This window comes from Astatotilapia calliptera, chromosome 13 (genome assembly GCF_900246225.1).
Source record: "Astatotilapia calliptera chromosome 13, fAstCal1.2, whole genome shotgun sequence".
In the NCBI taxonomy this organism is placed as follows: Eukaryota; Metazoa; Chordata; class Actinopteri; order Cichliformes; family Cichlidae; genus Astatotilapia; species Astatotilapia calliptera.
In genome coordinates, this window is record NC_039314.1 from 21,783,490 (window position 1) to 21,806,959 (window position 23,470).

At 43.3% G+C, this 23,470-nt stretch overlaps 1 protein-coding gene across 22 annotated transcripts in view; it reads right to left on the bottom strand.

Moving 5' to 3' along the window:
* The window catches only part of camk2g2 (calcium/calmodulin-dependent protein kinase (CaM kinase) II gamma 2), an 84,777-nt gene that overhangs the window by 30,782 nt on the left and 30,525 nt on the right, over positions 1 to 23,470 (bottom strand). For all 22 annotated transcript variants that reach the window (XM_026190675.1, XM_026190676.1, XM_026190674.1 and 19 more), the window contains exons 3-6: positions 12,344 to 12,403; positions 8,482 to 8,536; positions 8,108 to 8,173; positions 5,287 to 5,359 (exon numbers count right to left, since the gene is read on the bottom strand). In XM_026190675.1, coding sequence (XP_026046460.1) covers positions 5,287 to 5,359; positions 8,108 to 8,173; positions 8,482 to 8,536; positions 12,344 to 12,403 — 254 coding nt within the window. The remainder of the gene's footprint in view (positions 1 to 5,286; positions 5,360 to 8,107; positions 8,174 to 8,481; positions 8,537 to 12,343; positions 12,404 to 23,470) is intronic.

Consider the following 23,470-nt stretch of genomic DNA (forward strand, 5'->3'; position numbering starts at 1 on the left):
ATTAAAATCTATTTTTCAAGAGAGACCTGGCCAATATTAAGGATAGCCCATGTCTTAAACAGAGCATTTAGAGGAGTCTGTAGCCTGAAATTATGACTCACAGGGGTTACTTTCACATATACTGACCCCATTATTCAAAATAATAATTATGTTTAATATATATTTGAAAATGAACTGATCCTGCTTAAGCAACATTGCATGCTTGATCATGTTACTAATACTGCTCTAAGTATGAGGAATATCATCTTAACTGAAGACATGGTTCACTTCATCCTGTTAGCAATTTCTGGTTTCATGTTTCTGACATTTTAGAGTTACACCTTAATTCTCCATAGCAGCTATTCAAAATCAGAGGGGTAAACAAAGTGCACTGAAGTCTCACATTAGGCTGGTGCAGAGTGTAGTTAGTTAGAATGCAATGGAAACTGCAACGTCACATCCAGCCAGCATTCTGATCTCAACCACGTGTGAAACAAGTCCGTACAGTCTAACCTTGTTCTTCAGAAACCTGATTCATCATTTCAAGTTAAAACAACAGTTAAAATTGTCCAGGTAAAGCTTTCCCCAATTTTCCTAATTACTTCTCCAATTCAGGGTTGGATGGAGCTGGAAGCTTATCCCCACTCACACTAGGCAAAAACGTGGGGTCAACACCGCAAAGGCTGCAAGTCAGTCATAGTGACATGTACAACTGCATCCTCAAACACACACATACATGCCTTTTGACTGTGGCGGAAAGTTGTACCCACGCAGGTGCAGAGAGAACATGCAAACTCCATGTGGAAACGCCTCAGAACCTTCTTGCTTTGAGGCAACAGCAGTAACCACTGCACCACGATGCCACTGCTAAAAGCTTAACCTCCCAGATGTAGCAATGCCTGTGATCAGATCCAGATAGTGTCAACTTAATCCCAGGTGTTACTGGGGTCTAATGGTGAACCTGAGCAAGGTAAATGGTGCGGCTCTGCACTCAAGACTACAAGTCCCAAGTGTCAGGCCTGACGTGTCTATGTTTGTGTGTGTGTCTGTGTTAAGGGCAGAAGTCTTTGTAGTTGTTAGCAGTCCTCAGTGCCTCATAACTGGACAGATGGATGGATGGGTGGATGTCAGAAGCTTGTACCAGCAGTCGCTGGGCTCTTAGTCCGTTTCTTCTCATCTGTCAGTCTATCCCTCCCTGTGTAGTTTTCCACCCCTCCCCTCCTGCTACCCCCACCCCACAACCCACCCAACAGGGCAGAGCTGAAATAATGGGAAAAAGAGACCAAAAAGAGGGCAAGTAAAAGCAACAGAAGAACAGAGGGACAGACAGATAGATAGATAAATGGGGGGTGGCATAATCAGTCCCTACTCTGGTGCTGCAGCAACCGGGTGACCTCACCCTATAGTTACCATGACAACCCAGTCTGCCACCAGCTGACAGCACTCAACTCTTTCTCTCGAATTCTTGTTTTCCCTTGAGCGAGTGGCCCTTCCAGGATGACAGAGAGGCGAAAAATATGACATGCGTCTGCGAGTGAGGTCACACCTCTCCGTGGCACACTTCAATGCCATTATTGGTATTTTTATGGCTCGAATGCAGGTACTGCATTCAGCAGCTCTATCCCCTGGATGCTCTTGTGGGTAAAAAACAAAACAAAAATAAACTAAATCAGAGTATTTCCTACAGGGAGTGCAGAATTATTAGGCAAGTTGTATTTTTGAGGAATAATTTTATTATTGAACAACAACCATGTTCTCAATGAACCCAAAAAACTCATTAATATCAAAGCTGAATGTTTTTGGAAGTAGTTTTTAGTTTGTTTTTTAGTTTTAGCTATTTCAGGGGGATATCTGTGTGTGCAGGTGTGCATAATTATTAGGCAACTTAACAAAAAACAAATGTATACCCATTTCAGCGTGTCAGGCTACATTTCACTGTGTGTTATACTTGTATAACTATGCATGTGACAAATAAAGAACCTTGAACCTTGAACCTTCAATTATTTATTTTTACCAGTGACACCAATATAACATCTCCACATTCACAAATATACATTTCTGACATTCAAAAACAAAACAAAAACAAATCAGCGACCAATATAGCCACCTTTCTTTGCAAGGACACTCAAAAGCCTGCCATCCATGGATTCTGTCAGTGTTTTGATCTGTTCACCATCAACATTGCGTGCAGCAGCAACCACAGCCTCCCAGACACTGTTCAGAGAGGTGTACTGTTTTCCCTCCTTGTAAATCTCACATTTGATGATGGACCACAGGTTCTCAATGGGGTTCAGATCAGGTGAACAAGGTGGCCATGTCATTAGTTTTTCTTCTTTTATACCCTTTCTTGCCAGCCACGCTGTGGAGTACTTGGACGCGTGTGATGGAGCATTGTCCTGCATGAACATCATGTTTTTCTTGAAGGATGCAGACTTCTTCCTGTACCACTGCTTGAAGAAGGTGTCTTCCAGAAACTGGCAGTAGGACTGGGAGTTGAGCTTGACTCCATCCTCAACCCGAAAAGGCCCCACAAGCTCATCTTTGATGATACCAGCCCAAACCAGTACTCCACCTCCACCTTGCTGGCGTCTGAGTCGGACTGGAGCTCTCTGCCCTTTACCAATCCAGCCACGGACCCATCCATCTGGCCCATCAAGACTCACTCTCATTTCATCAGTCCATAAAACCTTAGAAAAATCAGTCTTGAGATATTTCTTGGCCCAGTCTTGACGTTTCAGCTTGTGTGTCTTGTTCAGTGGTGGTCGTCTTTCAGCCTTTCTTACCTTGGCCATGTCTCTAAGTATTTCACACCTTGTGCTTTTGGGCACTCCAGTGATGTTGCAGCTCTGAAATATGGCCAAACTGGTGGCAAGTGGCATCTTGGCAGCTGCACGCTTGACTTTTCTCAGTTCATGGGCAGTTATTTTGCGCCTTGGTTTTTCCACACGCTTCTTGCGACCCTGTTGACTATTTTGAATGAAACGCTTGATTGTTCGATGATCACGCTTCAGAAGCTTTGCAATTTTGAGACTGCTGCATCCCTCTGCAAGATATCTCACTATTTTTGACTTTTCTGAGCCTGTCAAGTCCTTCTTTTGACCCATTTTGCCAAAGGAAAGGAAGTTGCCTAATAATTATGCACACCTGATATAGGGTGTTGATGTCATTAGACCACACCCCTTCTCATTACAGAGATGCACATCACCTAATATGCTTAATTGGTAGTAGGCTTTCGAGCCTATACAGCTTGGAGTAAGACAACATGCATGAAGAGGATGATGTGGACAAAATACTCATTTGCCTAATAATTCTGCACTCCCTGTATGTGATGAAATCAGGGATTGTAATTCTTTTAAGACCCTCTTCATTGAAAAACCAATGTATAGATAAAATACTTTAGCAAGTTGGAGATGGCAAATGTGTTGTAAAAAGTTACTTGTTTGTGCATTAAGCAAATGCAGAGTGACACTGGAGTTTTTGATTCTGGTATTCACTCTGCGTTGTTAAATACATGACTACATTAGTCACTAAGATAGTGCATAGCAATTAGTCACTGATAGTATAAAGATTACCAGATCAGTAGTTTGACAGCTGCTAAAAATATATCTATATATTTATAATAACAATGTGTCAAATCAAAGTGAAACTGTGTCACTATGAAAGGGTCCCTTTAATCGTGATGAACACATTTTTAGTTTCCACAGTGTCTGGTTCTCTCTCTCACCTCAGCTAGCCTCAACACTTGTTCTGCACAACCAACCCGGATAAAAGAGACGCAATAAGAAACTTGCTGATAGAAAATGTGTGATAGTAGAGACCAAAACCGAGCTAAGAGATAGTGAATAATAGCCTTACACTCATCAACACTAAAATAACTCTGGATGAGTCATCGTGCTGCTCTGTAATCACTGGCAGGTGGAAAATAACAATTATTTACGAATAAATTCACTACATCAGTATGCAAGTTACACGCTTTAGTCCTAATGGCAAAAATCTCGACTTCTACAGGTTCACGGTTGGCTAAAAGTCATTTTTAAGCACTCTGCCAGACCCTTCCAGTATTTTCCCTGACTCAGTTTTTTCCAGCTCATCATTTAAGCAACTATGATGATAATGCACTTACTGTAAATTGCTTTGGGCAAATGCATGCCAAATGCATATAATGTGATATATAATGAAGTCTGTACTATATAAAATATCCAAGACTTCAAGTTTTGATAGTGTTTATTCTATTAAACAGACATATTTCAATTAGTTATTTGCAAATTCAGCCTGATATGTTTAGGATTTTGGAACAATATCCAGGCATTAAAGAATGGGTTTATAATAGCTGCCCCACCAGCAGGTCGTCGGAGTGTATAATTGTATGCTAGTGTACCATTTGAGAAGACTATAATAGTGCAGCATGAAAGCAGTTATGAAACATGAAAAGGGAGTTGTACATTAACAACTAATCTAATACATTGCTGTCCATAGCCCTCATCATCAATCATCATTATCATCTTTCTAAACCTCTTCCCTCTCCAAGTGCATTTGATACTGACATCCACTGGCAAGCTAAAAAAATAAATAAATAAAATAAAAATAAAAAAATCAATGAGAAGTAACACAAGTCCATTTACACCACTCGGATAAAAAAAACGATTGTGCATCGTCCAATTATGTTCGTCTATTTACCCTCAGAGTAATGGCTTAATTTTACACTGTCACATAAAAGTAGACAGACAGTTAAGTAACCTTAAAAGTTTAGGGCTCTGAACTTAGTACTGGTACAATTATCCAGGTGTTTAGATCTCAGATTAGTCTTGTCTTTATTTAATATTATTGTATTAACGTTAAAATTAACGAAATTTGAAAGCGCACAGCTGCAGAGTGGTTTTGGTTTCTGCCAGGGGTGCACAGACTTGCTGCAAGGGAAATCGTCACTGGCCGTCATCTCACCCACCGACCCGCTATTAATAGCAGCTGGTTTGCTTTCGTCACTCCTCAGCAGTGCAGGAGGGAGAGGGGGAGGAGGGCAGAGAGCAATAGAGAGGAAGGAGGGAGACGGATAAAAGGGAGGAGGGGTGTAGGCAGAGGATTGGGAATGCAGAAGAAAGCCGGTGAGCAGAAGGATGACGCTCATCCCTTAAGTTGGTCTAAACGTCACTGCGTGATGTCTGTGCGTGTGTGCAAGAGCGCTCAGACATGATGCGAATTTCCACACGTCTTTAATCTTCATTTACAACAAAGTGCTAGTCACTATTCAAGTGATTTATATAGTATACAAGGTACTTCGATATTCACCAGAGGTGTGTGATCACTCACCTTGAGGTCCCTGTGGACAATATCGTGCTGGTGGATGTGGCTGACGCTCTCCAGGATCTGATTAATGCAGTGGCTGGAAGAGACAGAGAAGGATGAGGAGCACAAGGCAGACACATTCGTCAATCCACAGGAGATCACAAATGCAGACTGAAGCAGAAGTTTTAAAAAAGAAGAAGAAGAAGAAGAAACTAGTTTAGGGTGGAATTCATATTACGTGACAGTTAAAGTACACGACGAGCATACGAGTAAAGACAGAAATGCCACAAAAAAGATAAAAAAAGAGGATATGGTTGAACAGGTTTCTGTTGTTCACACTGTATAGTGTCACAGTATTAAAGTAAATTGGTAGACAGCTCTTCCACTGGGCACATAACAAAATTACGAAGCGCTTTAAGCTTTGCCATTATTATATGCAACCAAAAACACCCAGAGCCTTGACGTAACCCTGCATTAAGAGCCAGGTTATGGCCTCAGTCATCCCAAGTGGCCCATGGATGACACGGTGAAAAAGAAAGCAGGATACAGAAAATACAGCAACCCATTTCCAGACACTCTTTCTAAAGAGACAATGCAACCTGTTACAAGGGCTACAAAGAGGAATACAATGCTCTGCTCTCCCACTGCTTCCTTAGTTCTGCTCAGCTGGCCAATCACAAAGTGGCTACAAATGTCAGATCATTAGTGGCTGTGGGTCCGTGGTAACAGACACCCACAATGCAACACAGGAAGGGTGTAGGGGTGTGTGTGTGAGTGAGTGTTTCAGACGCTAAACTGGCATTCACATCCCCTTCACACCAGCAGTGTAGACGTGAGAAAAGAGCTGCTCTCTAGTTATGGTTGCTGTGTGACTACTTCAGCAAAAGAAGCACTATCAATGTCTTGAAGGAGACCCTTTCAGAAAATGTGCCCGTAAATCACATTTACCTCGCCCTTACAGAAGAATTTTGTCTAACTTTTTTTTTTGGCTGATCGACTAAATCCTTGCAACCAGGGTCTTTTTCACCAAATTTGCAACATTCTAGTGGTTGATGGGCAACACAAAATCATTTCCTGTTGCTCATTTTGACACTGAGGCTGTAGTCTCAGTCATATGCCGCAAGGCTGAATGCAGTAGTTTGATTCTGACCAGTGGCTTTTTGCTGCATGTCTTCCTCTTTCTCCCTGCCTTCCGGTCTCTCTTTACTGTGCTATCTAACAAAGGCGCAAAAACCCAAGTCAATAAAAAATTATTATTATTTGGATATACAAGGGTATACTCTCAAGGAGAAAAGTGCAGCATTGACAGTTTTTGGCCTGATTCATTATTTTCGATAGCTGAGGAAAAGACTCCAAATGAAAAACACCTGCCTGTTCACATGACTGTAGATGCCCAATCCTATGAGCGACTAACAGCTTAAAATGTTTGCATTTACTGAGGTTTTTCCTGTGAGATGATGATGAACGCAAAACTATAAAGCACTTAACTAGCAGCAAGGTAAGGTTTTAGGCTTTCTGTATGTGTGAACACATCGAAACTGTTGTTTGGTCTTGTTACTATTTTAAAAAGTAAACTGTATCCAGCCATGATGTCAATAGTTCATCCAAGGATCTAAACTCTCCAATCTAAATGGAAAAAATGGCTCAGAGTCTGTGGTTATATTTGCTTAAAATAACACTGTTTAAATGATTTTATATTCTAGCTTTTTATATTTCTTTATAATTAGATCAGGCTAAAAAGGCTAGAAGGTAGAGTGTACTCAACACATTGTGACAGATAGTCAAACTAGAGATTAAGTGCATAATCAAACCTACCCCAGCAACAGATCAACTGATTAGAAGGTAACAGTTCAGTCAACCAACAATTTGGCTGACTAAAGCCCCACATTACACTAAGCTAAACACCTGATTTATTTATGAACCCCCCATGAGCCATGTAAGATTTATAAATGTACCTGCAATCTTTGAGCAACATTCCCGTGTACTTGGAGCAGAGGATAAGTGGTGCAAGAAGAAGTATGTGGTGCATTTTTTAAGTAAATGAACGTGACGAAAGAAATGTGGGCAGGGTGTGAGGGGGGAGTCTTATGTAAGCTTGTCCTCAGCATGCATATCTACAATTCTTTCGGCTCAGTTAAAGTTGCTATTATTTCTCTTAAAATAAATTGAGCTTGGCATTTAGTAAAGGTGAAGTAAGGGACAACAGCGGGAGGGGGAGACAGATTTAGGGAGTATTGTCGTCTCTCTGCGAGAGAGAATCAAGAGTGTCCAAATTAGAGCACAACAGGACTTAAAATTTATCCCGCCATTTATTCTGTCCCTACCCAGCTTCCTCATACACATATATGACATTTATTATTTTTCATGTGTTACTGAGCCTATTTTATCTTCAGCCTAATCTAGTATAATGCCTATTGTACTATTTTCCTCTTGTACTTACCTTAACTCTATTGATTGCCTTTCGCATTCTCTATTGCAAGTTTTGACATATTTTTTTAATTCTGCTATTTAAGTCATTATCTAACTGATTAAAAGCTTTTACATCATGGTTAAGCGCTTAGGCATGTAGGTAATGCAAAAAAACAAACCTCAACTTCGGACAACAAACTAAAAATAAGTTTTAAACTCAGAGGACAGCTTTGTCATTGTTTATTAATGAAATTTAAAAGCACTGAGTCACTTGGTCCAAAATAAAGTGTATACAGGTTGTGCCAGAAAGCAATGGTTCTGCTGCTACAGCACAAAGTACATTAACACAGATTCAAATCGCAAAACATTTTATGAGAGTTCACAGCAACCAAAAACAAAAAGGCACAAAAATCAATTTTGTGCTAACTTAGTGTACCTGGCATCTGCTTCACTGTAGTACTCTCTGGCGACAATGTCCTCAAACAGCTCGCCTCCAGTGACTCTGCGGAAACATACATGAAAAATAGAAACTTTGTATTTTGTGTTTATTTCTGAGTGAAGATCCCCAGCACAGATGGAAAACAAGCATACTGCAGACAATATCACCAAAACATGCTTTTTAAAGATCAGTTTGTCTTTTTTTTCCATTTTTACCCCAATTAACTGCTATTTGTGGACTAACACATGAGAAAAAGTGAGTTCTTTTTGTAAAGTTGGAGTCATTACCTCTAGACAATAAACAAAAATTGATCAACAGAGGAAGAAAGGCCTGAACTGGTAATGTGTGTGTTTGTACTGTGATTCACTCACAGGTCAAAGACAAGGTAATGGAAGCCTTCCTCTGCGATGCTGTCATGCAGTCGTACTAGTGAGGGAGAGAAACACACAAAGAAACAGAAAGAGCCATCAAATAAAAATCTGCAAATCAACTTTAGGTGTTTAGGTTGGAGGTTGCGTGCAGTCACTTCAGGCTTGTTAGTTGATCACAGCCATTGACATGTCGAAGAGGTTAACACGTGAGGAGCGGATCGAAATCGTGTTGATATCTGGTGAACGCAGTAACCGGGTCATTGCAGCAGATTTCAATGCAAGACACCCTACGAGACCACCCATCTCCCATGCTACAGTCAGCAAACTGTTTCGTGAAACTGGTTCAGTGTTGGATTTGCCAAAATGTGGACGCAAGAAAACTCACTAATGAAGAAACATCAGTGGCTGTCCTAGCTTCATTCAGCAAGAGTCCACAGCGTAGCACTCGCCGCATGTCACTGGAGAGTGGCATTAGTCAAACATCCCTTCGGCAGATATTAGCTACTCACAAAGGCAAACATTTATGTGAATGGTGAAGTTAACAAACAAAACCACCGCTATTGGTCTGACACTAACCCACATTGGATGGATCCCTCCAGGACTGTTGGACCAACAAAAGTGATGGTTTGGTGTGGTACTGTATATGGGGTACAACGATAATGGGTCCATTCTTCATCAATGGAAACCTCAAGGCCACTGGATATTTGAAATTGCTACATGATGATGTGTTTCCCTCTTTATGCACTGAAGCTGGCACGTTCCCTGAGTTTTTCCAGCAAGATGGTGCACCACCACATTATGGGTGCCAGGTCCGAGCATTCCTAGATGAACAGTTTCCTGGAAAGTGGATTGGTCGTCGTGGGCCAGTTGAATGGCCCCCAAGGTCTCCCAATCTGACCCCCTTAGACTTTTATCTTTGGGCTCATCTGAAGGCAATTGTCTATGGTGTGAAGATACGAGATGTGCAGCACCTGAAACTACGGATACTGGATGCCTGTGCTGGCATTTCTCCTGCGGTGTTGCTATCAGTGTGTGAAGAGTGGGAGAAGAGGGTTGCATTGACAATCCAACACAATGGGCAGCACATTGAACACATTCTATAAGCGGTCAGAAACCTGTAAATAACTCATGAAAGAATAAAGTTGCATTGAAAACAAGCACATCGTTGTTTTTCTTGTGACATTACCAATAAGTTTGATGTGTCACATGGCCCTCTTCCTATTGACAAAACAAAAGTTGTATCCAAGATGGCCGACTTCTGAGGAGTTTGCCCCCTCACATATACTAATGTGCCACAAACAGGACTTTAATATCACCAACCATTTCCATGTTATTACGGTGTATCCATATAAATGGCCCACCCTGTATAACAACTATAAGCCGAGTCAAAAAGGTCTAGAAACCAGTTTGTGACCCTCTGGTCAAAAATGTGATTCCCAATGCTAAACACCTAGTGGACAAAAACATGAATTTCAGTCATTTACCAGTTCCTGAAGTTTATAATGATTTTGGCTTGCCACAAATCACTTACTGGTGTAGGCCTGTGTAAATGGAGATTAAAGTAAATTAAAAGAGGGTGCCCTGTAGGCCTGGGTATGCAGATATAGGTTTGTAAAGAGGTAGGCTAATCTACAAAAAATCTCGATGTCTTTAGGAAATTTTGGTTCTAGAAACTGAGTAGTAGATCGTTATTTCATAATGTCCTTAATCAACTAAACTTGGCTCAGAAAGCCTCTACACATCACTGAGACGCTATAGAAGATAGTAAAAACTGTATTAGACGAAGAATAAAATAAAAGGTTGGGGCCTCATTATGCCAAAGATACAGGTACTGCAGCACCATGCAGTAACACCTGTAGTAATATGAGCCACCATGATCAGTTTCATAAGTCAGGTAAGTCAGCAGAAGGTGCCATTTTTCATACTGGCAGGCTAAAAGGCCTGTTACCCAACAAGTCTTCACCTGAGTCAATGATGCCTGTTTTACAACTTTTTCCATCAGCAGTGGGTCAAAGTAGAAACTGCTCAGGGACTCATGCATGGCTAAACAGACATGCTCATATATTTAAATAAATCCCAAGGAAAGCATTCAAATCCTGACAAGACAGTCAGCAAACTTCTTTTATTTTTTTATTTTGTTTAATAAAAATGATAATAATGAAAGTTATTAATTGCTAGCTTGGGAACAAAGCCAGGAGAACATACACAGTGAAATGACAATATTATTATGGCTTTGCAAACACACACAAGGTCAGTGATAGAAGGTGTCTCAGTCTTCCCGGAGCACCCGGCGCCTATCTGAAATGATGAGACGGTACAGTATGTAGTCACAGTGCTGCCTGGCAGATTGGCAACAAACAAACAGCCTTTTGGATACAAACACTAAGAGACCTGCTCCCTGTTTTCATTATTTATAATTAGTTTGATACTACTATATCCCTTGTTTTTGGCTGATTACTGTACCGTATGCAGATTGGCTAAACTTCTTTCTTCAGAAACGAGGATGTTTTACCAAAAGCACAACTTTGATACCGCACCAAGACCATCAAGCTTGCAAATTAAGTAGTAATACAGTTTTTCTTTTTGCAAGCTTCAGTGTAAGGATCAAATAAAGAACTATTTTTAGTGTCTTTGCTCTCTGTTTACTTGGTGGTAATTTTGAGGGAAATATCTAGTGGCCATTAACTATTCAGTGTCACATACACAAAACAATGACGCACAGTACACAAAGTAAACAGCGCTGATCGCATTAGCATGTGTTGGCGTTCAGACTCACTTTGTCTTGTTGGCTGCTGGCCAGTTGCACCATGCAAATATCCCACACAGCGACAGGCCAGGTAACTGGCTGATTTGCATATCACCTGGGGCCATTTGCTTCAAAGTTATTATTAAACTGAACAACACTGAAATGAAACCCAACTTTGGTGCAGTTGTTCTTGCTGTTTTGGTTCTATATAAAAAAACAAAACAAAACTGGGCAACCACAAGGTTTCAGCTTTCAGGGAAACTGTTGGTTTTCACATTCATATTGGCCAAATCTGATCTGTAAGCAACTGAGCATGTTTCACGTGATGAAGTATAGGTATAAAGCAAAAAGCCCCTGAAAAACCAGAAGTGAATATGGCTGTAACACGTTTTCTGTTCTTAAGCCCATCCTCCCTGATAGGAATGGCTTGAATATGATTATCAAAACACATGTTCACAAACTGAAGCTTCTAAGATGTTAATGAAGGTGAACTGAGAACTGTTTCTAGAACTATTTATCCAAAAGTGCTCACGACAAGATCTGAAAGACAGAATTTATTACAGGGCTGTTGCATTAAGGTCCATTATTTGTATCTGACTGTACCCATTTAACCGTTACTCAAATAAACATTGAGACACCGACAGCTGCTAAAGGGTGCTAATATTCAGTTCAATCCAATTCAACTATATTTATGTAACACCAAATCACAACAAAAGTTACCTCAAGGTGCTAATTTATGAGCACCAAAAACACAAACATGATGAAGAGGTCCAGTTAACAGCCTCAAATTAGCTGGGGTGATGCCTAACAATCAAAGCAGTTAAGCATTTACTCACACGTAACTTTTACAGCACACTTACAGTTATTCTTAAGGGCAAAATCTCTGTAGCAAATGACGATGTACGGCCTATTTAAGTAACACACTGTATTAAATACAACAGCATTAAATGTTGATCTACTCTGATCTCTGGTCTGAATAAAACTGAAACAAAAAAAACAAAAAAAAGCTGTAGCTTTTGTTTTGTTCAAATTTCTACAGATGTTTTCATGAAACATCTGCATTATCACAGCTGTGTCACTAATCATTTAATCTCTTGGCTCCCAAAGGTCACTCACCTATGTTCGGATGTTTCAGCAGGCGACAGATCCTCGCCTCCCGCTCCAATTTCTGGTGATCTGAGGATAGAGAAGAGCAGAGAGGAAATGGTAAACACTCAGTAATAGTACCAGGAGGAGAAGTCACTTTGTTTTTGTCCAGCATGCAGAACAGACCCCTTTCTCAAAATCCACTGAGTAAGTGGACACAGAACGGCGTAATGCTGAAGTACACAAAAAAAGAGGAGCCATAACATTCACTCAACTGACTGCAGGCCGTGTTCAACATCACTTCTCCAAAAGCACACTTTGAAAACAGCTTTTTCTGCAGAACTTTTTAACATGTGTTCACAATTTAAGTGCTAATAAATGATTTATTTCTTTTTCTAAACAACAGATTTTCGCAAACATTAAAAGTTGATATCTTGTTTGGTAGGACTTCAGAACTGCCTGCACCAGCGACTTCGCAACTTGATTAAAAATGTTCTTTCAACTCTGAACTGGTTACACACAAACATATAAACATACTTCATTTTTTTTCTCTCCAATCTCTCCTGCTCCTCCCACTCCACTGAGAACAATCATTTTTCTTCATCTAAACTTGACCAAAATCAATCAACTTGAACTGGAGACGACAGCAAAACACTTCATAGTAGCAGAGCCCGATGATGTAAGAGGCCAAAACAGAGACCGTAAACTAATGCATGATTACACAAGCAGACAAACAGCTGTATAGTGTACACACACAGAGACATACACAAAATAAGCACAAGCTTTTTGCACTTAGTGAAATTAGTCTTGTGGGTCTGCCCTTAATACAATCAGTGTCCAGATAATGATTCTAATGGCAAGGGGAGGATGTCCATGCATGTGTGTGTATGCAGCTGCATGTTTCAGGCAGATTGGTTGCAAAGATACAGTAGATACAATGGATGGCATGTCCTGTTGCGGGGTCTAAGAGGTCAGGTTTATGTTGGGCTTTCCTGCCACCAACCAGCTGCTGGTCTCAGTGGACAGATGGAGTGCTTACTTGGGTGCACAGACCTCTGTGTGTGCGCCTATGTGTTTTGGTTCGAGTTCGCAACAGAGGGTTAGAGACATTGGACATCCCTTATCCCAAAAATATTAGTTTGACCATCATTTTGTAATTGCATAATAGATTATCTTCTTGATATATCTTTATATTGTCTGACAATATCTTTTTTTCACTGAAGCTGAAAATCACAGTCACCAATTCCTTACTGCTTTTTTTGTAAACCTTTTGAAAACCTTTGAATTTAGTATCGGGGGAAAACTAACATTGTACTATACACGCTACATAAACACATCAAATAAACCCAATTGGAAACAAAAATGTGTTATTGGTTTTCTATCATAAAAGCTACAGATATGTACAACTCTAAGCAGAAGTATGGCTCCTGTTGTGAACACCACTTGTTCTGCCCAACTTATATGGCTATCAATATACATTCACCAGGCACTTCACTGTAAACATCTGTTCAACAACTTAATGCATTTAGGAGGGCAAGCACGGTCCATACAACCGGCTGAAATTTAAGTCGAACATAAAAACAAAAATCAACCAAAAGCAAGTTTAAAAATATGAGTTTTAAGCTGGTTTTTTTTTTTTTATGTGTGTGTATGCAGCTGCATTTTTCAGGCAGACTGGTTGCACAGATACAGTAGATACAATTTAGGTGTCTTTAAACATGACATTGTTGTTTTGCCAGAAAGATAGGTCTGAGTGTTTTAGAAACTACTACTACTGAGACTTTTTCACACAAAATTTCTAGGGTTTATAGAGAATGATCTGAAACTGAGAAATAGTGACAAAAATAATCACTTGTTAGAACCAAGGCATGCAGAAGAGCATCTCTGAATGAACAACGCATTGAACGTTGAAGAAGGCCAGAATGGGTGCAATAGTTGAGTAATTATCCTATTTTCTGTACTCACCAATATCCAACAACATTAGATTACAAAAACACACCACTGTCACAAAGCTCAAACCATCTCAGACTTTGAACATTAATTCACTGTACTCACAAGGCGTCCACAGACTAGATCTCAATCCAATAGAGCACCTATGGAATGTAGTGCATCATGGATGTGCACCCAATCAATCTGTAGTGACGCCATCGTATCAATATGCACCAAATCTCTGGGAAATGTTTCCAGCTCCATGATGAATCTATGTTATGAAGAATTAGGGAGTACCAGGTTAGACTTCCTGAAAGCAAAAGGAAGTCTAACCCAGTACTAGCTGGATTTACTAAAAAAAAAAAAAAAAAATATGCGATGGTGAGTGTAAATCTATGCACTAAATAAAGAAAAAACCTTGAGGTGACATGCTCTGGTCTACCGGCCAGTCAGTCACGGTAGACTGTCCTAATCATTGTCCAGCCAAAGCTTTGGGAGGTGTTGGAACATCTTAGGTATTTTTTAAAAATAGGAATTTTCCAGTTTTGTTATGTCTCCACAACATGAAAACACAAAAACATATCAAGGAAGTAATTAATGCCATGCTGAAGCAATACATGTGTTATAAATTAGCAGATGAAAAATCCTCACTGTGGAAAGAGTTTTTTTAAGGTAATTTCCAGTTACTTAAAATGTGGTTTACCCATGAACAAAAGGCCATAATGCATCTAAAATTACACATATTTTCCAAAATACCTGTGTACATGTTGATAGAGCCGGAATGAGTAAACATACTGATATCTGCTGTAGCACACATCATTCGCAGTGGAACACGTATGCATTCACGCTGTGTCAAAGTAAATGGTTTGGTGAAAAAATCAAGAAGCTCTCTTGTCGTCTACTATTAATGTATTTTCATCTCCCTTTATTCGACGCACATTTTTATTTTAATAAAATGAATTTTTGAATGTTAAAATGTCAAAACATATGAAAAGTCATCACATACTATAAATACTACTGATACTGATCTTAGTAACAGTCAACGTTAGTTAAAACTGTAACAGGAGATCTGTGAGTCCTTATAAAGATAAAGATTTGGAGGTGCGATACAGACTAATTACATTTCCTGCATTGCACTGCACAAAGAGCCACTGGTTTGTTACACAACACCACTGCACCACACAGCATGATGTAGGTAGGACACAAAAGATAAAATTAAAATAAGTAACACTCTGTCTGTGCCTATTATACACAGTGGGTATGTAACTGCAAATTCAATGCTGATGTTTGTTGCATGTCATAATATAATAAAAAAAAATGGTACAAGCCAATCAAAGGTGACATGTTAATGTATTAAAGTCTCTAAGATTGAAAGCAGCAAAGACAGTTGTAGTTGAGGAAATAGTTGTACTGTTATGTCATGGGTAATTATCTCATGTCCTCAAATACACCATATTTTTATAAAGGTAGCTGATGGAAACAAGGACCGGCTTCCATTTTATTTAACTTACTTTTCTGCAATGAGTGACACATCTAAGATGAAAAAAAGAAAGAAAAAGGGAGAAAAAGAGGAACACAATGACAGACAGGAGAAAACCTAAGAAGACAACAAAAGATTCTTGTTAATACTGTCAAGAGAATATGACAAGTTCAACCCCAATTAGTGAGAAAACTGAAGCAATCATTAATATACTAGAACTATAAGTGAAAGCATAGTGTAAACTTTCAGTCATTAGCAGATTTGGTGGCAAAACTGTCAATCAGCTGTGCCAGCTGGCAATCCCCACACTTTTACCAAACAAAAAGCTGTAATCAGTGAGCTAAGCTCATAGGGTGGAGGTACCTCAGAGGTCAGAGAAGGCTTCAGTTGGATCAAATCTCAGAACAGGCTGGAAAAACACTTACAGGAAAAGTGAATAGGAAATACTTCCTTCCTCCACAGCAAACACAGAGGGGACTGTAGAGTCAGTGGAAAAACAATTCAGTGGCTACCATGTAAATACATAATTTGTGGTCTTGTGTGCCTACAAAATATTATGAAATCAAATTACACTTCTATATTTGACTTGGCACTCACAGCAAGACACAAATGACAGCAGTAATACTTCAATATCCTTGTTGAAAGCTAATATTATTTGAAATAAAAAATACAACTTTTTAATTCCCTCTGAATGTTAATAACAGTGTTTAAATGTAACCCCAAGTACTGAGAAATGGGTGGCCAGATGACTCGTTCTGTACATTTTAAACAGTTCGTATTTTCAAAGTTTTTGCAGACCTATGAACATTAACTTGCTTAAATAAAAATAAAAAAGTGAGAATTGTTTCAGGTTATTTGATAATTTAAAGCTGTAACCTTTGTCTCTTCTTCCTTAATTGCACACAGGTCCGAAGTTATGAATTTCCGGTGAAATCTGTTGCACTCATCAGCAACAAGATACTACAGGAAGATACAGTAAGGGATGTAACAGTACCCTACATTTAACCCCAAAACTCTGAAACAGCAAGCCAGTCAGCTGTAGTGCTTCTCCTACATATCTCTGCACAGCATACACAGTGTATACCTGTCCTGTTCAGTTCAATATCTATGCTTTTTGCTTAGGCTTCACAGACACAAAAGTTTTGATAAGTCCAGCATTTTCAGAGAAAAAGAAAATATCAAAGCAGTCTACAGACATTCCACAACCTTCTTCTCAAAGCCATAATGGGCTATTTTGGCTGGTTGTATTCTTAGAAGTTGGATCTGCTTGCAAAAATAGGACTATTTTTCGATCCTGGCCTGATATGACGACTTTATTACGCTTGTGATGGCAGACAAGCTTGGCACCCAGTCTGCTTAGAAACACTGCAAACTGACTGAGGAGTATCAGCAAAAAACAAAAAAAATGTGAGAAGAGTTGGTGTCAAAAAGACAAATTTTATAGAAAAGAAAGTGACTGACAGAAAGGTAACTGTAGGCTTTTTCTAGAACCAACAGGACCAGCTAGTAAGTCATTAGAAATAAGACAGACGGGCTGTTATACAGGTGCTGAAAGTTGAACAACCGACCTAAAATTTAGAGAATTAACTCTCTAAATCTGGTATTTCTAAATGGGAAAAAACATATACATAGTGTGTTTAATTCTGTGCAGTGACACATAGTTTAAGTAAAAATGGAACCATTGTAGAAGTAAGAAAATGTCTTTCAAGACATGTGCAACTACACTAATAACTAGCCAGCCTTGGAACAAAGTCTCTATTAACCATATGTTGTGTTTTACTCCGTATGTTTGAAAGACAATTTGCAATCGCACCAAAAAAAAGTTTCCCATGAGTCTAACAAAAGCGACTCTATGAGTAGGGATACATTCAGACATGTCTGTAGCAACAACAACAACAACAACAGTTTTAAAACAGCAGAGTTACAAAAACCAGGAAGTTGAAAAATACTGGTGGCCACCAGTACTATCCCTCAGTCTCATAGCAGATTCACCTACGGTATCATTTTGAAGATCTAGGTGACACTGTTCTCAATTTATTGTGTTATAAGATTCTGAAAACTTGACCTCTACCCTTTACCTTGAGGTCAGGGTCACTGAGATTGTAAATCATCTGAGATTTTTAGTAGATGCAGCTACAGCATTGCTATCAAATTCAAAATCTTACCTCACCACATTCTTGAGTTATCTCATTCTTAAACTTGGTTGCCACGCTGTCTGCCCACCCACGCAAAGGGCTGATGGTAATATCCCATCAGCCTTTTGCAGCTCAGAGTAAAAAACTAACTTCAGAAATAAGAGTTGTTCAGTTTTATAGATACAATATGTTATAGAGGTTTGAATCACTTCACAGCCCATGATACGATATACTTCACTTATGATATGATATACCAACATAAACAGACAAAAATGCAGTACAGTGAAATCCATAAGAAACATGAGGTGAAAGCGACTGTTTTCCACAAGTCCCAAGCTGCCACAGACACAAAAGTTAACCAAATAAACAACTATATATTAACAAAAGACAACAAAAACAGTTACAGTTGAGTTTTAATGATAAATGAAGCAGTCCTTGTACAGACTAGAAAGCGTTAAACAATTCTGAACACTGTTACGTTAAAAATATCAATTTTCTGCACATGCTGTTCCCTTTCAGTCGATTCACTCGGTACAACACATAAGTATGGGATATCACGCCCTCGCGTGTCCTGGCTGAAGAAACCTTTATTCACGCCTTTACGGCAGATGACGTGTGATGACACGCGCAAGGCCCCGCCCGCACATATAGCCGCTGCCATCACCGTCATCCCTCAGTTCTTACGCTCTTCACCTCGCTGAGAACACCTCTGCTGAGTTGGGCTAGCTAGCTACTGCTAGTTAGCTCCGTTGTCTGCCAACTTGAACCTAGCTTAACTGCCCCTGTTGGTGTTAGCCTCCACCGCCCAGCTGGTGCGTAGGCTGCCCGCGGAGCGCTATTTTCAAGTTTTTCTTGTGCAGCGTTTCGCTTTGCGTTTTGGGAATGGACTCCAAACCGAAGCGAGCAAAGCAGAAATCTTCTGTTCGCCCCTGTCCTCAGGGATGTGGTTTCTCTTTGCACGACAGCGACCAGCACGATGCCTGCCCTGTCTGCCTGGGGATCGTCCACGCTAGGAGAGCGTTGACGGAGCCCGAAGCTTGTGCGTTTTGTCGCCAGCTCCGACGCTCGACCCTGGAAAGACGGGTGACGTTTGTGGAAAGAGTGCTGGGACGCTCGGCTGTCGCACGGCATGACCCTCTTCTTTCCGAGTCTGGAGCCCCGGCTTCGTCCGAGTCCGAAGACGAAAATTTTCAGGTCGATGTCCCCGCGATTAGCTGGGCTGACCACATGGAATACGTTGACGGGTTAGCCGATGACGGACCGGAACCATGCAGGAGCGCTGACGGGCTTCAGCCTGGGTTGAAGCCCGCCAGCGCTCCCCAGGAAGACGATGACGTGCTGGACATCGGCCTGGACATCCATGGTTTGTCGGAGGATGAGCAGGAGAGCTCATTGTCGACCCAATATGCCGCCGCTGCTGCGCCGGTCGGCCACGATGACACCTCTCTTTTCTCCCTGTTTCGCCGTGCCGCTGAGAAGCTGCAGGTGGACTGGCCCTCTCCTCCACCAGCTCGGAAGCCGTCGCGGTTTGCGGGTTTTTTCCTTCCACCGGAGCCCGCAACGGCCAAAAACTGCCTCCCCATGTTCCCAGACTTTCTCTGCGAGCTAACAGCGTCATGGGACAAACCTCTGTCTACCCGCGTCACTGTGCCCGGCTATGGACAGTACATGGAATTGGACGGCGCCGAGGGAGCTGGTTTAGCTAACCCACCCCCTATGGAGCCGTCTCTGGCTGCTTATCTGGCCCCGTCCCATAACCATGGTGTCGGTGGCCCCGCAACTCTGCCGTCCAAGCACTGCAGATTCTCGGCCTCGCAGCTGGAGAAGATTTATCGGGCTCAGGCCGGCACCGCTCGAGCCATGAGCTCCGTCACCATGCTCCAGACGTACCAAGCAATGTGCCTGGCGGAGCTTGGATCGCTGGTTCCGGAGGACAGCCCGCTGTCACCTCTTCTTAACGAGGTTAGAGTCACCACGGATTACATCCTCCGTGCGTCTCGCTGTGCAGCGCTCTCCCTGGGCAGAGGGATGGCTTCGACAGTGGTGGCGCAGAGGCACCTGTGGCTGACCCTCTCCGACGTCCCTGATAGAGACAGAGCTGTGTATCTGGACGCACCAGTGTCTGCGGCTGGGTTATTCGGACATTCACTTGAAGCCATTCAGGCTAGATTCGATCTGAGGAAGAAGCAGACGGAAGCTCTGCGCGACATCATCCCCAGACGCCAGCCCCAGCCCAAGCCCACTGCTAGCTCTCACAGGCCCGCCGCTCCTCTGACAGCTGGCAAGAGACCGGCGCCCACTGCTGGAGTGGGAGGGCCGCCGGCGAGAGCACGTACTCCGGCCCGAGCTCCACGCCAGTCGGCCTGGGGCAAAGGCCCTCCCCCGGGCCCCCGACGGGACCCGACGCCCAGGAGGAAGAAGCCTCAGCCCTCCTAGCTGTGATTGCGAGTGGGGAAGGGATCCGGCAGCAGGGAGACGCTGCTCTTACCCCTCTGTTGCCGCACAAGAGGTGCCGCTTAAGTTCTGTTCAGGTGGTCAGCCCCAGAAGGCGCTGCACTTCCCTATCGCGGTCTCCCAAGCACATAACCCCTGCACACGGTTCAGATGTGTTGAATGTTCAAGCGGCCACATCGAGTGTTCCCGCTGTTTTTCATTGTTATGCCCCGGAAAAGGTGCACCCAACAAAATGTATAAATGTACATGTTCCCATGTTGCAATCAATAAAGAGTGTTGTTTACTCTCAAACAATCTCAAATGCTCAACCTGCAGGCGAAATGAGCCAGGTCAGGCAGGGGATGCAGTCCCCTGCAGACACACTGGGGGGCGACGGCGCCCCGCCGTCAGTGCTGCAGGCCAGCCGGCTGGCTGCTCACTTCCCTCAGTGGCGCGCTTGCGCCCCCTCTCCGTGGGTGCTGCAAACCGTTGCCATGGGTTACCGGTTGCAGTTCCGGGTCAAGCCGCCTCGTTTCCAAAGAGTCGTGAACACGATTGTCAACCCCGAGGCAGCCTTGGTACTCAGAGAGGAAATACAGGCGCTATTACAGAAGAGAGCAATACGGGTGGTCCCCGCTTCGGAGACGGACAAAGGTTGGTACAGCCGTTATTTTGTCATTCCGAAGAAAGGGGGAGGGCTTCGTCCCATCCTCGACCTGCGAGTCTTGAACACGTACCTGCGAACGTACAGGTTCAGGATGCTAACACTCAGACAGCTCCTGAGTGCAGTCGGCCCGGGAGATTGGTTTGCGACAATCGATCTAACAGATGCTTATTTTCATGTCGCTATACACCCGAAACACAGGCAGTTTCTGAGGTTTGCATTCGAGGGCGTAGCCTACGAATACCTAGTGCTGCCGTTCGGGCTGTCGCTCGCTCCCCGCACCTTTACGAAATGTGCCGAGGCAGCGCTAGCGCCCCTCAGGAAGAGGGGCATCCGCATCTTGGCCTACCTGGACGACTGGGCTCTCGTGGCTTGCTCCAGAGAACAGGCGGAGACGCAGCTGTCGCGGGTTCTGTCACACATTCAGACACTGGGGTTCTCTGTGAACTTTCAGAAGAGCTCGCTAATCCCAGGTCAACAGATCGCTTTTCTCGGTCTGGAAATATGCTCTCTTTCCAGCCGCGCACGGTTGTCAGAGCACAGAGTGGCCGCGTTTCATCGCTGCCTCGCTCAATTTCAGCTGGGACGCAGACTGCGTTTCCAGACGATATTGCGCTTGTTGGGCATGATGGCATCTATGATCGCCGTAGTGCCGCTTGGGCTGTTGAAAATGAGAGCGTTTCAACGCTGGACTCTCTCTCACCGTTTGTGTGCTTCGCGTCACCTCCGGAGGAGGCTGCCGGTGACTGCGTCTTGCATGCTAGCTCTCCGTCCTTGGAGGGAGCCCGGGCTACTGCACCAGGGCTCTCGGATTGGGAGGGTGTTGTTTCGCAAGGTGGTGTCCACAGATGCTTCCCTAAGTGGGTGGGGAGCGCTGTGCGAGGGTGCGTCAGTGAGAGGGATCTGGTCCGCGGCTCAGCGCCAGCTGCACATCAACCACTTAGAGCTGTTAGCAGTGTTCTTAGCTCTAAAGCGTTTCCGTCCAGTCCTGCAGGGCCAGCATGTCTTAGTCAGGACGGACAATTCAACAGTGGTGTCTTATATAAACAGGCAGGGAGGAACACGCTCTCTTCCCCTGTTGCAGCTGTCTCGCTCTCTGCTGTTATGGTGCAGTGTTCATTTTCTGACTCTAAGAGCCACCCATGTCCCGGGCCACCTGAACCTGGGGCCGGACCTTCTCTCCAGGGGGGGTCCTCTGGTGAGAGAATGGAGGTTACACCCTTCAATAGTGGCTCAGATTTGGGATCTATTTGGCGAGGCGCAAATAGATCTTTTTGCTTCCAGGGTGAATGCTCACTGCCCCCTGTACTTCTCCATAATCGACCACGATGCACCCTTGGGCTTGGACGCGCTAGCGCACCAATGGCCAGACGTGCTCCTGTATGCATTTCCCCCAGTGGAAATGATATCTCCAATTCTGGAGAGGGTGCGTCGGCATTCCCTCTCTCTGATCCTGGTGGCCCCTTGGTGGCCCGCGAAGTCGTGGTATGCAGAAATAATCAGCCTGCTTGCAGCAAGTCCTTGGCAGCTTCCTCTCCGCAGGGATCTCCTCTCTCAGGCGGGGGGGGAAGTGTTTCATCCGCGCCCGGATCTGTGGCACCTTCATGCTTACCTGCTGAGAGGTTAAACTTGGTTGCTAAGGGTCTGCCACCTAGTGTGGTAGCGACGATTCAGAGCGCCAGGGCCTCGTCTACTAGAGGCTTGTACGCTTACAAATGGCGAGCCTTCGAGCGATGGTGCCAGGACCGCCACACTCTCCCATTTCAGTGCTCTATTGTGGATGTTTTGACATTCCTGCAGGAGCTGTTGGATAAAGGCCTTTCGTTTTCGACGAACAAGGTTTATTTAGCGGCTATATCTGCTTGTCATATCGGTTTTGACGGGGTGACACCAGGTGCGCATCCCCTCGCCGTGCGTTTTCTGAAAGGGGTTCGCCGGCTGAGGCCCGTGCTTAAGTCCAGTGTCCCGGCTTGGGACTTGTCTTTGGTGCTGGAGGCCCTTTGTGGCCCTCCGTTTGAACCCGTTGAGTCGGTAGATATGAAACTTCTTTCGTATAAGACCGCATTACTTCTCGCTTTGGCCTCGGCGAAGCGAGTGGGGGACCTTCATGCGCTGTCTGTGCATCCTGCCTGCACACAGTTTTCTCCTGATGGCCGCAAGGTCGTATTGCGTCCGAATGCCGCCTATCTTCCCAAGGTCATGCCTGCATCTTATAGTTCAATGGAGTTTGAGTTGCTGAGCTTTTGCTCCCCTCCTCTTGAATCTGAGGAGCAGAGGAGGGTGCATTCTCTTTGTCCGGTGCGTGCGCTACGCACCTACATTGAGCGCACTCGGGATGTGCGTTTGTGTGACCAGTTGTTTGTCTGCTTCGCTAATCCGAATAGGGGTAGAGCTCTGTCCAGACAGAGGCTGTCCCACTGGATTGTAGAAGCTATCTCGCTGGCATACAGCACCGGAGGTTTTGCGTTGCCCCGCGGGGTGGGAGCTCATTCCACCAGGGGGATGGCGACCTCATG